At 43.9% G+C, this 13,048-nt stretch overlaps 2 protein-coding genes across 3 annotated transcripts in view; both read right to left on the bottom strand.

The window, feature by feature from the left end:
- LOC139346648 (transcriptional regulator Myc-like) overlaps positions 1-13,048 on the bottom strand; it is a 159,675-nt gene that overhangs the window by 63,679 nt on the left and 82,948 nt on the right. The window lies entirely within an intron of this gene.
- pou6f2 (POU class 6 homeobox 2) overlaps positions 1-13,048 on the bottom strand; it is a 65,865-nt gene that overhangs the window by 13,109 nt on the left and 39,708 nt on the right. For both annotated transcript variants that reach the window (XM_070986266.1, XM_070986268.1), the window contains exon 5: positions 3,156-3,287. In XM_070986266.1, the coding sequence (XP_070842367.1) occupies positions 3,156-3,287 (132 nt within the window). The remainder of the gene's footprint in view (positions 1-3,155; positions 3,288-13,048) is intronic.

Below are 13,048 nucleotides of genomic sequence, written 5' to 3'. Positions count from 1 at the left end.
TAATCAAGGCTGGCTATCAAACCTCATTACTTTTCGAGTAGCAACAGAAACGCGTCTGTAGTATCGAAAAGAGCCAATTTATTGAAACAATGACTGACTGATGATAATTATTCTTTTAATAGAACAAAGCATTTTTTTTAATTAGCTTATGTTTCATTTAAGCAAAGTTCATTATTCAACACAGACACATCTTTTACATTTCTAATCTCCAAACAAAGAATCAAAATAAGTGCTGTTTTAATTTGATATTAGTACCAAATCTCAGATATCATAAAATATCCAGTTGCGCATATTAAAACTCCCCGCTGCGTACTTGTACGCAATTGATAAAAAATGTTTCAAAACAGCTTTTTTAAAGAAGTCCATCCTTGTGTAACATTTCTATAATGTTTAAATCAAAAACCAACTTTGTGTGTTTCTTGTGAAACTACAGACTTGCCGAGTTACTGGTTTTATAGCAAATGCCATTTCAGTCATGAAACACATCAGATCTTGCTATTAATTCCATAACTTCCAATAACATTTGTTAAATAAGCAGCCTTCAGGACCCTCTCTCGTTCACGACCAAGACCCTCTCCTCACTTATCTTTCAGCTTCCTTTATTTGGCTTCCTGTGTTTGCTTCCCGCTCCAGTTCGTACGACATGTGAGTAACGTGCCTCTCTACACCCAGCAGAACTCATTAAGATTATGCTGCTCTTGTTTCCACAGAAATGTCATCTCATCTCTCCAGCCAGGGCAATCTGTGTCTTTAGCCATGGTCGCCAGGCAATATCTCTGCCCATTTTCTCCTCTCCACTGTTCATGCGTTGAATTGAGACCCAAGAGGGAAAATGTTTGGGAAGAAAAAAAAAGTTAACATTCAGAGCGAATCAAAGCCTAAAACAGCAGACTGATAATGGTGACTGGACAGAAGGCATTTTCTGGGTAGGGTGATCAGTTTAACAGCATTTTTTTTTAAATTTTCTTAAATATACAAAAGAATATTGATACAGTAAATGAGTGCAGCTCTGATTAGCTGTTCAACAGAAATATTTAGCCAACAAAAAATGCTGAATTGAGAATTTACTACTTTACTGTGTTTATGTCAATGTAATGACTCTGATTTTTGGAGTGGACAATGTTGGGCATCAACAGATTAACTGATACTGAAAGTAATCAATAGTTGCAGCCCTACAGTGGATTTACAACTACAAGGTCAACAGCAGTTTACACTGACGTTACATGTGATCTAAGGCCTGGAAGCTTCCATCAATACTGAGGGAACACTTGTGTTGTGGTTTAGCTTTGCTCACTTTACAGGCTGACTTGCTTGCAGGTTAACCATGCGTGTGTTCCTTACCCAAGCTCTCACCAAGGACTGGGAATGCTGGGAGTGAAAGAATGGATGGCCTGACAGCCCAAATTCAGGGAGATGAGGGTGTCTCACGCAAAGCCAGGGCATTGCAGTATTACCAAACTGGGATTTCAGAGGTTTCTATGCGTTTTGGGACGTGCGATACGCGACATGAAACAGTGCTTAATGCCTTAATTTCCCAACAGATTTTTACAGTCATTTTAAAGCTACACGAAAAGTGAGAATTTGCACTGAATAAAAGATGTTGACAAAAATGCCACAGATTCATTAAAGGGGGAAAAAAAAGTCTCAGCGGCGAGATAACAATATTCTGGCTTTTATCCACAGCTTTAATCACTGTTGTAGAGGCGGCGAGGACAAAAGAGCCTCATTGATTCTCCTTGGAGAATAAAAATGCAGGGGCCAATATAATTAAGGTTTAAAAACATATTGAACTCCAAACGTTCATCAAACCTGGCACTTTTCAAGGTCCCCTGAGCTCTCGCTTATAAAAAGGTCTTTTGACAGAGCTGTAGAAGAAATTACGAGGTCAGACAGTATACTATGTTTTACATTCAAAGAAAGGTGAGTAAAAAACTCATGCAGTACAGTGGTGACACAGATTGTTGCCTAGATCACAATTAAACACTACCCTGAATGGATAAAAGCGGTTCTCTGGTAAATACAAACAAAAACCTGATAAAAGCTGCGGTACTCTCTTCTGTTTTGTAGCTTTTCCATGCTGACATAAGTTCTCCAAGCGTTTCTGTTGGACCTCCAGCCTTTTGTGTGCTATGTAGTAGCCTGTATAATCTTCTCAGTGATGGGGGGGGGGAGGGGGGCGGGACCTTCTGATAGGGTAGTGCATGTTTCAGAGCCCTCCGTCTGAATAATGCTGTAGAATAATGAGGTGGGGAGCAAAGGCTGTAGCCCAGGGCTTTGACCGTCTCTGTGACCTGATTATGTCAGGGGCTGTCAACCACCAAGACACTACAAAAGCACAGAGCATCCCATCAAGTCCATATCCACACTGATCTGTCCCCAGTGCTCCAGGCACCTTGTGAGCCAGGGAAGTCCATACTGTCTCATTAGCGACATTTAGCATCAAGCGCTCAGACAACACTTTGCTGTAAACAATGAGGCACGGTCACGCTGGTGGTACTGAACCTTAACTGCAGTCAGCTAAATGTCAAATTTAACACTGAAAATCAACTGTGTTAACATGTTTTCTAATGCTAAGAAATGCTGCCTACTGCTTTGGTTTCACCATGTTTGTGTCAAGTTTACACTGAGGACAGTGCAAGTGCTGAAAGATGAAACGGAGGTTAAGGTAAATAACACAGAGTGGCATGAAAGGGCACATTGTCCATACAATTTTCCTTTAATATGTGCCGTGTGCACCTGCGATAAGATGATTCATTAGATAGGGTCCCACAATGACAAGCATCATCGTTCAAGCCTCTGGCTACTGATGGAACAATTCTGCAGCCACCCTGCAAATATGACAAGGTCAGCGTTTTACTGCAACAGGCGCATGCGGATAAGAGAAAGAAGGGATTTGTTTATTCCCAAAAAGCTTAATATATGGCTACGATAGGCTCCAACACAACACACAGACCCACCACTAGAAATCTATGAGGAAAGATCAGAAATACTATACAAATGTTTTATTTGGGACTGCACATGCATACATGACAGATGGTGCAGCAGCATCTCTTACAGATCTGTTACTACGGAAACAGTTTCCTCTCTGCAGTATTTAATTAGCTGCATTAACTGATCTTTCAGAGAGTTTTTAGCTCCCAGCATGCAGCACTCACCTGTCCTTGTGCGTTGGTGACCAGCTGTCCGGTGGCTCCCTGCAGGTTTGACAGGGCGTTTCCAAACACCTGAGAACCGGCGATGGATCCCATGGCTGCTGCCGCTGCTACCTGGCTGGCCAGTGGATTCAGCTGGTGAGGGCAAAGAAATCACTCGTCAAAGCTACATCTGCTTTTTGTTTGGGCTTTTTGCCTTTATTTGATGGGGCGGCTGGAGAGTGACAGGAAAGGGGAGGAAAGTGGGCACGCATGCAACAAAGTGCTCTGGGTTGAAATTGAACCAGGGACGCCTTAGGACAGAGCCTTAGTGCATGGGGGTGCATTCTACCAGATGAGCTGTTGTCGCGCTCCAAAAGTGCATCTGCTTATGTCACTCGTGCAGATGAACACTAGTATAATGCAAATTCCAAACAGAACGGCTTCAGGATGGCTCAGGCCAGAATAGGCTAACTGCAGTGAGGTGTGTATAGTCCAGTGGAGAGGGCGATGCAGTCCATCACACAGATCCCAGAGGTCTGTGCTCCTGAACCCAGCGGGAGGCTCGAGGGTAGGGAGGAGCAGTGAGAACGGGAGGGTGGCTGTGAATAAGTGGCCATTTTACCACTCTAAGTGCTTCCTCTGGCCCCCAGGGTTCCCCACGGGCCGAGCTGAGACTCCTTACCAGCAGCAATGGCCCAACAGCATCCTGCTCTCACAATAGAGCCGGGCAGTGTGGCCATGCATCACTGTATCGTCAACCCCTTCAATACGCTTCGACTAAGAATTCCTCCTGCGTCATAATGCACTAGCACACTGTTACTTTTGAAGGAGAGGAGGGTTAAAATGACCATCTTTACCCTGGCTGTAATGGACTCATCTGGTCTGGCCTGCGGTTGTGAAAAGAGGCTCCTTGCGTCGGGGAGAGGTTGTAGAGCCCCGCCACATCGACAAGATTACCCATATAAATCAAGCTAACCACTTATTAGGGGGCTGAAAATGCACTGCTGATTTGGTTGTAGTGCAGCAGAGCAAAGTCTTATTAGGTTGAGTAAGTAGATCAAAGACCAAGAAGAGATAGGAGACCTCCCAATTACTCAACAGAATAGAGAAATAATAGAAACACTGCTTCGGAGCAGGCTGCCTGCTCCCTGCTGTTAATACTGGTCGGCTACAGTCAAACAAACCGCTGAAATTAAAAGTAGAGTTTATATAAAAGGTTTAAAATAACATAAAGTATTGCACGTGTTCCATATATTGTTAAGTTTATGTAAAATACAATGTGCTGTAAAAGAAATTGCTTCCACACTCTCTGTGCATCTGCAGGGAATTCAGCTTTGTTCATCTGAGATCATTCAGTTGCCATTCATCTTTTATCGTACCCCACCACCATATATTATTACACTTTCTGAAATCAAATGATGAAAAAATGCCACACAGCGATCAATACTTTTTCATTGACAGTAAAGGTTAAGCACATTAAGAATGACACTGCATTTGTCTTATGAAATCATATTTCATGTTGGTGGCCTCAAATTGGCCGTGATTGATATTGCCTCCTCTCGTCTGAAAGTCATCCAGTTTTTCCTCAATAATCGCAAGATTGTCTTTTATGTGTCCAGCAGCTGTCCTTCGGAAATCTCGACGTCTCCAATGTGAGAAAAGCTCGATTCTGACTGTACATGCGACACTAATATGGTAATATGACTTTGGTCAGGCAGGAATTAACCTGCAACATTTGATATGGACTTCCTTTAACTTAAACAATGGGAGAGTATGTTGGCTAATTTGAGTACTCTAACCAATAAGGAACACGACTGCATATGACCATTAAACTCAGATCAACAGCAGGAGATGCATGCATTTATTATATAAAACGTGTAATTTCTCATTCCCAATGCCAGATCTTTAAAAGAATTTTCTAATTTTATCTGTCAAAACAATAAACTGCAAAGATGCAGGGACAGAAGAGAACCTGAATGAGCTGCTGTGGCAGTTTAAGTTTTGTCAACATGAAATACCTCCTAAGTGTTGATAAAGGGGGTCTTTAATCCATGCTGGTGAAAACACAGTATTACCGGTGTTGTGATAGCGAATGGGAAGAGAAAAGCCTACACGGCCAGTTAAGCAGAGTTAAACAGAGGCTGCAGATCAACACACTGATAATGTGATCTGCTCAGGCGAGCACATCCAGGCTCTCCCTGAAAATCTGCTGTGCTTGGTGTCATTGTGTGAGTGATAGGTTGCTGGCGAAGCTTTCAGATTTATTTGAAATATTATCATTGTGTTTCATTCGATGATAGCCCTTTCAGACGCTATGTTATTCTGGTAAATCTAGGTGAAAAGAGAGCAGACTTTATTGCTGTATCTCCTGGCACTGGGTAATATGGACAGCAGTTGAAAGGAGAGCCAGGAATAAGGAGAGGCGAGGCTGTGTTCAACACCTAAACAGGTGATTTTCCGCCACGGTGACTCCTCTCAACACCTCGGCGGGAGGCACAAAATGACAGACCTGGCCCAGCATTTGTACTGATTGCATGTGTTGGAGGAGATAAACAGTGATCTTCCAGTTTGCAGAGCCTGCATGTTAACCATTGTTTCACTCTTTTCATTCCCTGTGAAAAGGGCGTCAAGAGGATTTGCAGCAGCAAAGACCAAGAATGTTTGAGATGTTAATGTCAAATTCAAGTCAGACGTGGAGAAATGTTTTCCACACATTCTTCATGTTGTGTAGCAGCAAAACTTTGCACTCCCTCCATTATATCATGTGACATCATGCTGTCACCTTTAAGTCACCACTCTCTGCACTATCACAGTTTAATATAGCCAAATATACAGGGCTACACAGGGATCAACAAACACAAAATAAATGCCTCTGAGGGGAAATTGTTAAAAATGCATCTTTTCTCTGTGCGGTATGAAGGAGAGGGAATCTAAACTCCACCGGGCTCTCCGTCGCCTGTTTGACCATGAGGGTCACCTGGTGCAGCAACCCGTGTAATCTCAGGAATAGAGGGAAAAATAGCGTCCCCGCAAACCGTGGAGAGACCCCTGGAAACCAAAATTGTCTGACACAAACTAACTGGAGTTTATTCTTGGTTTTGCTCTTTTCATGTGGCCCGTTTGAAACTTAATTGCTTTTTTTGTTCTGGGCCTGCACAGGACAAAAAAAAAGAGCAAAGATAAATGGACAAAGTGGTGCAGACACCAGCAGGCGGGCTGATTTGTCTACGCTCAGGCTTCAGCGGTGTGTAAAACTTCTTTTCTGCTCATCTATGATTCAGCAAGAGAATCAAACATTTATCTAATATATCAGAGAAAACTGAAAGGCAATGAAAGACCACAGAGAATGATTGAGCAAATTAGTGGTCAGTAATGCTTTTAATGAGTGATGAGAATGAGTGAGTGAGAGCAGCTGAATGTAAACTTTTGTCTAAAAGGTGATTTAGACAAAAATCTTGTTTCCTTTTCCTCAGTTCAGACTGATTACAGGTGGAAATAAGTGTGATAGAAGCTGACATGAGCTGTGCTAAAGGCTTCATGCTTTACTCGCTGCCATTCAGCCAGAAGTGCGTCAAAGTGTATATCAGCAGTCAATAGCAGTATTGTTTCTGAGAAGAATGTCCTTTATGTGCGGAACAACATGAAAGTTTCCCTCATTCATCCCCACATCTCTGTCTCCTCCTGCTCTTTTCCCACTCCGGAGTGAATGTAATCAGCTGTGACATGAGAAAACACGTTCTCTGTCTGTCAGGACTCTGCTAGTCTTCTGCTGACAGTCCTCTGCTGACTCTCCTCCTCCTCCTCCCCCAAAACGGCCTCTCCCCCACCTCTCCGTCTCCCCTCCCTCACATCCGCTGTGCTTATGAACATCAAAATGCCATTAGGCCCTCCAAAACACCTCTGGTCCCTTGGTTAGCGGGGCCTCGCGCTGTGGTCGTGCACTCTGAGCCCTCTGAGCGCTGACTATTGCTCACCACTGGGCCTCTGCTGCAGCCGTTGTGAAAAATAAACCCCAAAAAGAGCCATTTTTGGAAAAATATTGGGAAGTGAAAGACAGATAGAACAACTGGGTCAGATAACACCCAGCAAAATACAATAACGCTGCATCCGGTGACGGTCGGACATTGTAATTGCTTAAGGCAGTGGAGGGATGGTGGTGGCAGCGGGTGTCGATGTGGAGGTGGCTGAGGTGGCGTGGCGGGTGCTAATGGAGTGATGTCATATGAAACGCCAGAATGACAGCTAGTTAACTGAGGAGGTTTGGCTGATCAAATAAAATGCATTAACTCCAGGAAATGGATATCGCGGACAGCCCCAGAAATGGCCATATCTAATGAGGCAAAATGCAAATGAAGGAGGAAAAGAGTCGTGAAAACGTTTAAACTAACTATAAAGGGATGATGGAGTGTCGGACAGTGGCCGTCAATCTCCCCACTCATTACCTTCATGTGAAATTAACAGCAGCTTTAATCATTACATAAAATCTGCTCCAGCCCATTTGTTGATAATTGTGAGGCGCAGAGGTTCAGAGTGGGTTCTCCTTCATCAATCACAGCAGCAGTATATTTCCTCTGGTTAGGAGACGCTCTGCAAGTAAAAATATAAGTAATACTACGTTCCTCTTCCACGATTTCTCTTCCTGAGCAATGATCTATAATATTTAGCTGTTTCCAGATGTATTAAATTTGAAACTACTTGGTGATTAAGTATCTACAGGAAAGTGCTGACCGTTTCAGCTTGTGATGTGACATATTTGGTGCAGTTATTCCTGTAGCATACAAGTGTTGGGTTGGAAATCATAGCAGCGTTAAACTGGCGTTGCAGTAAATCTACTGCTGCTCCGGCTATGACTTTAAAGTGGATACCTGGCTGTGTTTGTGGTTGCTGTGAGAAGATGAAAAATAAAATCATTGGAGTCAAGAGATCAGACTATGAAGAAATTATCAGCACTATTATTTCGCTGTATTATCGAAGGCTCTCGCCAGCAATTACCTCAAATATTCAATATGTAATAAAACATATCTCTTGATTTTGGGAGTTCCGTTTCCATTGCGCCGACTGCATCCCATTCGTTTTCGTTTAGGTGGAAATGCCGTCTCTTTGCACTCTGCTGTTGTTTGACATATAAATATAGCATTTGAATGACTTTAATATCCTCCTAATCAATGTCCAGTGATCTTTTGATGTCCTCAATTCAATATAGGAAGGGTCATCCATGCCACAGCTTTATAAACACAATAAAGGTAAATGATTACTCTCCACTGTGGTGTCCAAAAATACGGCCAGTAATGAAGAGAAATGGAGGAGTTTGAGGGGGAGGCCTGTCATGTGTCATTGGCCAACTCTAAGCCCTAAGATTAATCACAAGAGAGGGGCTCTGTGGCTAAGATGTGGTCACCCTTGATCGATAAATCTGCCTCCCTCCCCTCCCCTCCCTCTGCTTCACTGTCTCTCTCTCACTTTTTCTCCCAAATATACACAAGCGTTGGCACAAGCTAAATCAGCATAAGTGGAGAGATGAATTGATGACATTTACAGCCGTATTTGTATTGATTGCTCGAGTTTTGACTTCTGAGGCTCCCCTCTTGGAGGAGCTGACTTAAGAAAATGCACTGTTCTTGCATTCTCGTTGAGTCTATTTACAAAACCATCAATTGCACATTCCCACTCCTAATGAAAAAGGGCATAAAATCACCCACCAGGAAAAAATAGAAATGCAAAAATCTCCTCAGGGAGTTCAAGGCAGCAGAGTACAGTTTAGAGGAATTTCAACTCATGCAGCCCACTATACGTACATTGAAAAAGATGTATCAAATCTAGTCTCCGCTAACCACGAAAATACTGTGGAGGAGAAATTCTGATAATATTCTGCAGGGACCACAAATGGGACTTTTGACTTGGTCTATGAGGAGGGCATAATGCAATAACATTGCATTAGAAGGGTCTTTTTACAGCGTGGCAGCGCTGTGCGGCTGTATTCCTTGTGTGAACCCGGTGCTCTGTTTGCGGTCACTAATGGGCATCAGAAATTACAGGCAGTGGAATCGCGCCCCGCGGGGGGACTGGCCTCCTCAGCGGAGCGGAGCACTTAGACAGTGTCTGGGAGCCTGCTGGAGGAGGAAGGGGGGAACTCAATGTCATAGCCCTGCCTCATAATTAAAGAAACCCTATTCCTTATCCACTGTTAGGTGAGCCCTAGCTTGGTGCTCCATCTGAGGGCTCCCCTGTGGGCGTCTAATGCGTGTTGCCCCCAATGTGCATGTGGGCTGATCAGAGAGCTGTGCCTTTCTGCTGGGTGTCTGAGCTGGAAGCCCTCTGCCCGCCACGAGAGTAACAGGGCCAGGTTTAGAAGAATCACAGACTTCAAAAAGCGAAGAAAATATCAACTTGGTGAGGTCTGAAACCCCAACAAAACCAGAAAAGCCAAAAAGCAAGTGCGAGGCAGGCAGTGGGTGCGATTTAAAAGTGAAAGTGCCTCCACAGTTTTGCAAAGGGTGCCTCTGAAATATGATAAATTTAAGTTTCTCCATATTTATAAATTCAGGGCTCATCGTTGGTCCTTAAGTCTGTAGATTTTCTTCCTGCCTAATCCCTCATTTGAAGTAAATAAAAGTAGTAGAGCTGTCATGGTCAGGTTGTTTTCCTCATCTAGCTCCCATGCTTTATAATTATTCATATGAAATGTGGTTCTGTTGATGGGCAACAGTCTTATTTTCTGCTTCAGTCAACAGTGCACATTTGTATTTCTAAATTGTGGAGCGCTTGTTATGTAAGGCAATTTTCTGCCTTCTTAAGAGCCGGATCTCCTGTGCATTAATAAGAGGCTAGGCTGAGCTGCTGGGGAGCTGAGGGCCTGTTCATGCTCTAAACCACACAGCCCAAACTAGCAGCACAGCCATTTAAACACACAGCCTGGCAGTACATTTATACTGTACAGTACACTTTAACAGCCTTATTAGAAAATTGTGATTTTAAAACAGGTGTTTTCATTGATAGTGGTCAGGTATGAGAATGCTTAGTTTGAGTATGTTCAGATTTTTCTTTTTGCAACCATCTGCATTTATTTACTCACCTTTATTCATCTGATTAATTATGTTTTCTGACAATTCATCTCCCAACATGATGGTCTGAATGCTTTTTTTTAAAGCTTGGCAAAATACTAAAGCCATTTATTTGATGTACATTTTTTGCCTCCAGACAGTCAAAGTTAATCAGATGATAATAAGTTAATAAGTCTAAAAAAATGTCAGAATAAGGAGGACATGACCTCACTGATCTTATCATAATGTTTCGCCAAAAATTTCATTTGTGAATGAATAACCTTGAATAAACACACAATTTCATTATTTTAAATTCCTAAAATTCTGACTAACATGAAGTTGTTTGGCTCTCATGAGCACATCAAAAACAAACAAACAGTCCATTGAAAATATCTGCAAAATTATATTTCTATTAACAAACTCAGTGATCTTTTTCCCAAACCACAGACACCACAGTTGAGTTATGACATAAGATAGATAATGGACTCTTTCCTCAACTTAAGCATTGCCAGTTTCATTGACAAGCCACAGTATGAGCCATTGGGTCCACGTTTGAGCATGTCATTTTAATTTTGATTTAATACCCCGTGGAACGATGGTGGCCCGTTTCGCTAAATTGAATAGACGTGGGGCTGATCTGGAAAATCAATTAATCGATGTGCAAGGCTCATTTAATACACATGTTAATATAATGGGAGAGACATAAAAAAGGAGACATTTGGAGCAAATTGGACAGTGGTGATTTTAACAGTGGTTGACATAAGTAAAAGTGCACTGCAGCGGAAAACAGTGACATGAGTGTCTGAAGGGGCCTCAGCTGGAGACAAAAGCAGCAGAGATGGGCCTGAGACTTGAGGAGGACGGTGGAGAGAATGGGAGGGGGAGCAGGAGGAGGAGAGAATGGCAAGGAGGTGAGGAGAGATGGAGAGTGCAGACAGCCAGGCCTCTGAAAGGCCGTTGTGGTTGGCAGCCGCTGACCTTGGTGACGATGGGTTTTCACCAGAGGCTTCTAATGAAGGCTGATTGCCAGGGAATGGTGAGGGAGCCAAGGGGTGGGGTGGGGGGGAGCTGGGGGGAGGAGAGAGAGCAAGAGGGAGTGAGAAGAGAGAAGGGAGGGAGAGAGAGAAAAGGATAGAGGAGAGGCTCAGGTAATTGCAGCACTTGTGGGTCTGAGGCCCTGCGGTCCTGTGATGTCGGGGTGCAGTGGGGAAGAAGAGAGATGTCTGTGGACGCTTTGGTGGTAAATTGTGGAGCACAGGGATAGGAGGCAGGCCCCTAGGCTGTAATTACCCCTATGAGTGTGTGGATGGAGAGTGGACAGGCCCAGTGTGGGGCTCTGACAGCGATCAAGGAGACGACTGTGAAGGGGAGTAGAGACAGAGGCACAGACAGACGGCAGGAGTCTGGCGGAGGAGGAAGACAGGACGCCTCCATCTCCGCCAGGCCCCCCGCAAAACCAGCCAGCCAGACACTGGACCAAGGTCAGAGGCTATTAGCTAGCACACAACATGCTGGTGACAAGACAGCCATGACAAGAACGGCAGAGAGACAGCACAGCGTTCTTGAAGATGCAGCTTCCGGATGAAGAAAGACATAATGTAGAAGGATTTGGCTAAAAAAAAAAAAGGGCCATAAAAAGCAACTAATTAGCTGAGAGCCACAGAGAGGGAGAGGTGTTGGAGCTCCACTGGATGGCGCAGCTGGGTCAGGGCGGTCTGGGGCGTACGAACTGGAATACGAGAGTTGATAGGCTGGCCTAAGCTTCCCGCTGCCACGGATCAGTATGTACTGCTTCTCCTCTCCCTGCCTGGGCTGATGTAACTCACTGGAGTGGCAAATTACACCAGACCTACAGCTGTAGCCCGACATTATGATTAATTTGATCAGTAATTTCTCCTGTTTTTCATTTTAATCGCCGCGACCATTCTGCTGTGGCAGGTCTTTCAGATCTAATTAAGATCAATTCCGGTGTAACAGACTTGGCGAGCGCCTTTACCCCGTCAAATCCCTGAGCTCTCCGGGCGTGGAGAAAACCCGCAGCTCTAATCAATCAACTTCCAGCAAAATCCAGCAGGCTCCCACAATCAGCCCATTAACACACTTAAGCAAATTTTATAATCTCCCCTGTCTATTTGTCATCACTGTGGTGGCTATTTCAGAGAGCCACAGGCTGCATCTCATTGTACTCTCCATGTTGGGGAGGAGAGAGGATGTGGGCGGGGTAGAAAGGTAAATTCTCACTCCATTTAACCAAATTAGCTGCAGTAATCTGACTTTAGACCATTGGCTCAAGGGGACACAGTCTGTGGCGGCGCGATTTGTGCTCTAATAGGGATATTAATGAGCCAATTAATGCATTTTGTCTCAGAAATTAAAAACACCAAACACTAAAAACACTAGGGATGTAATGAATGCTCAGGATTTCCTCACTATGAGTTGACAGAGAATATCACACACCTCCCATGAGAAGAGAATTACAATGGGACATTAATTGGAACATAATGAGTGTTTGTCTCTCTGCAGCTCTGTGCTGTACTTTCAGCAAATAGTTGAATGGCTGGATGATTCTGCACGTCTGAATAATGACAGCGGGAAATAGGGGTGTTATCTGTGTAATGCTGATTGTATTATGGTAATTATGGCTTGACTTTACTGCACAGACCAGTCCCTCTGAGTAAAGCGTGGAAATGCCAGAAATGCCCTTCCGTGCCTTCAATTAAAACATACAAAGGACCGATCACAGTCTGTGTTTGTGAGGAAGTCTCTGCTCGGGGAGTCTCCCTGAATTAAAAACTTATGTCAATTAACCTGCGAGCTGGTCAGTGATTCCGGGCTTGAAAATCCAATCACTGACCCAGGCGGCGGAGAGAGGCG

Source organism: Chaetodon trifascialis, chromosome 18 (genome assembly GCF_039877785.1).
Source record: "Chaetodon trifascialis isolate fChaTrf1 chromosome 18, fChaTrf1.hap1, whole genome shotgun sequence".
Lineage (NCBI taxonomy): Eukaryota > Metazoa > Chordata > Actinopteri > Chaetodontiformes > Chaetodontidae > Chaetodon > Chaetodon trifascialis.
This window is presented reverse-complemented; position numbering and strand designations above follow the sequence as displayed.